The sequence below is a fragment of the Loxodonta africana genome, chromosome 19 (assembly GCF_030014295.1).
Source record: "Loxodonta africana isolate mLoxAfr1 chromosome 19, mLoxAfr1.hap2, whole genome shotgun sequence".
NCBI lineage: Eukaryota > Metazoa > Chordata > Mammalia > Proboscidea > Elephantidae > Loxodonta > Loxodonta africana.
The window spans coordinates 39,148,104-39,150,517 of record NC_087360.1 but is presented as its reverse complement, the minus strand read 5'-3'; the positions used below and the strand labels follow the sequence as shown (position 1 = coordinate 39,150,517).

Genomic DNA, 2,414 nt, shown 5'->3' with positions numbered 1-2,414 from the left:
AGACATTGGATCAAGACTGCCTGGTTTCAAACCCAATGCTAGCTAAGTTTTATGAGCTATGTGACCTTGAAAAAGTTTCTCAATCTGAAAAATAGGGGAAATAATAGATTTGTTGTGAGGATTAAATTATTTAATTTATTTAAACCACTTTAAGAGTGGCTGGCACATGGTAAGCTATTGTTATTCTGCTCACAATGCACTACACCCTCTGGCCTGTGGACTTGAATCAGTTGAATTTGAGGTTGAAATAGGAATCAGTGGTTGAAGACAGGAGCCCAGTAGCACAGTGGTTAAGTGCTATGGCTGTTAACCAAAAGGTCAACAGTTTGAATCCACCAGCTTCTCCTTAGAAACCCTATATGGTAGCTATGAGTTGGAATTGACTGAATGGCAATGGGCTTTTTTTTTTTTTTTTTTGGAAGATGGGAGGGCAGAAAAAAGAATAAGTGATGCATTTCACCACAGCGCTCCCTTTCCAAAATACTTATGGAGTTTTGTCACTAAGTTAGTTAGAATCTGGCTATTCACTACCTAAGGGGAAAAAAGAATCAAACTCGTTGCCATCAAGTCGATTCCAACTCATAGCGACCCTATAGGACAGAGTAGAATTGTCCCATAGGGTTTCCAAGGAGCAGCTGGTGGATTTGAATTGCTGACCTTTTGGTTAGCAGCCGAGCTCTTAACCACTGTGCTACCAGGACTGAGCTCTCAGACCCTCACAAACAGATTGAAAATTGTCCTTTTAGCCATTCACATATCCTTTTAATTGGCCCACCACATTTCATTGACATGGGGGGGGATATTTTCTGTCTTTTTCACACAACAAGATAATACATTGTGACAGAATGCAACCCATTTCCAACCAGGTTTGCAACCGAAGAAACATAAGCCCTTACGTGTAGTACAAGCGCGAAATTCTACTCCATCATTTCCAAATAAACCATTCCCTGAAAGGAAAAAATAAAAACAAACAAAAACAAAACAAAACAAAAAAACATGGAAAAGAAAAATCAGTATTCAACAGCCTGGGAGAAATCCTAGCTCTGGCCTTTCTCTCTGGTGGATGACTTGTTATTTTATGGTTTATCTTCTGTGCCTCATCCTCTCATCTCCTATCTCATCACAGTGAAGGTGATTGAGTCTAAGTTTAATCAGAGGAACCCGAAGTAATTTGAATGGCTGAATAGTAATATGTGTATCATAAAGTTGGCTCCCCTTTCTCAAGCTTTGCCAGGGAATTCAGACCTTCAAGATGTAGCAGCAGATGAGCAAGAAAGGGGCAGAAGACTTCTCGCCTACGGCCCATCCCTAGCCTGCTGGTCCATCTCATATTGGTGTCTCCTTCACTGAACTTGTACTCACAGGGCTTGGAGTCCATGGGTGGTGCAGAGGGTTAAATGCTCAACCACTAGCCGAAAGGTTGGAGCTTCAAACACACCCAGAAGCTCCTCAGAAGACAGACCTGGTTATCTGTTTCTGAAAGGCCACAGCCTTGAAAACCCTATGGAGTAGTTCTATTCTGCACACATAGGGTCATCATGAGTCTGAATTAACTCTATGACAACTGACAACAACAGTCCTTGGGGGACTAACATTTTCCTGTTCGGACCTATGTCTTCCATCTTACCTGAAGGAAAAGAGATCATCAGGAGGAAGAGTGCTAATCCAGAAAGACAGAGCTTCATCACTGAGGAAGACACAGAGTCTGGAACTTTCTGGGGATGGTTGTCAGGGAGGCTCCTTTATAGAGCTGCACTAAGATGGGTGGGGCCTAGACAATGGCTTCACTGTGCTTGGAAGAGCAGATAGTGGAGATCACAGGGTTAGAGGAAGAAGAGTCTCTGGGTGTCAATCAATTCTATCTCCTTTTCTACAGACCATGGGAGATGAAGGGACTTGGCCAAGGCTAAAAATGTGCCATTGGCAGAACAGGACTAAAGACCAAGCATCCTCATTTGGAGGCCTGAACACTTTCTTCTATAACTTCAAATGTATTTTATATATAAAAATGGCTGAAAAAGAGTCTGCTGTGTTTTTCCTTTCCTTCGGAGGCCCACTGAGAGAACAGGAGCACAGAGACTACGTTATAAAACACAGGCTTAATTCAAGGCTGGAAACTTTTCAATAGGTTATAAGCAAGAACTTCTTGAAGCATTCCAAGAAACAAAGGGATTCAAGGTGTTAACTGTTTGCCTGACCAAGAGTAGATAAGTGCTCAGAAGTAGTTGATAAGGGATAGCTTCCTCTTCCAGGGGCCAACTTATTCACTGTGGCTGAAGGCAGATGTTGCCGGGAATGGTTTATCCAGAAAAGTTCACCGATTGGCTTTGTTTTTCAAATGGCTGATGCAAAAAGTGGGCCAGAGTTTGAGACTTTGAGGGCTGTGGGAGAGGTTCTGTGTTAGGAAGGGGTGG

The 2,414-nt window shown here is 42.6% G+C and overlaps 1 protein-coding gene across 1 annotated transcript; it reads right to left on the bottom strand.

The window, feature by feature from the left end:
* Positions 1-482: 482 nt before the first annotated feature.
* DEFB136 (defensin beta 136) lies at positions 483-1,685 on the bottom strand. The gene is made up of 2 exons (XM_023550949.2): positions 1,628-1,685; positions 483-947 (listed from the first exon to the last, which is right to left on the bottom strand). Exons 1-2 carry the CDS (start codon positions 1,683-1,685, stop codon positions 763-765), a joined length of 243 nt encoding a protein of 80 aa, XP_023406717.1. The 3' UTR covers positions 483-762.
* Between the last annotated feature and the right edge of the window lie 729 nt (positions 1,686-2,414).

Bases quoted from the DNA above. Each gene is read 5' to 3' on its own strand.
- DEFB136 (XM_023550949.2), bottom strand. From the start codon at position 1,685: ATGAAGCTCTGTCTTTCTGGATTAGCACTCTTCCTCCTGATGATCTCT. The intron at 948-1,627 runs GTAAGATGGAAG...TTTTCCTTTCAG, and splicing joins GATGATCTCTTTTCCTTCAG to GGAATGGTTTATTTGGAAAT.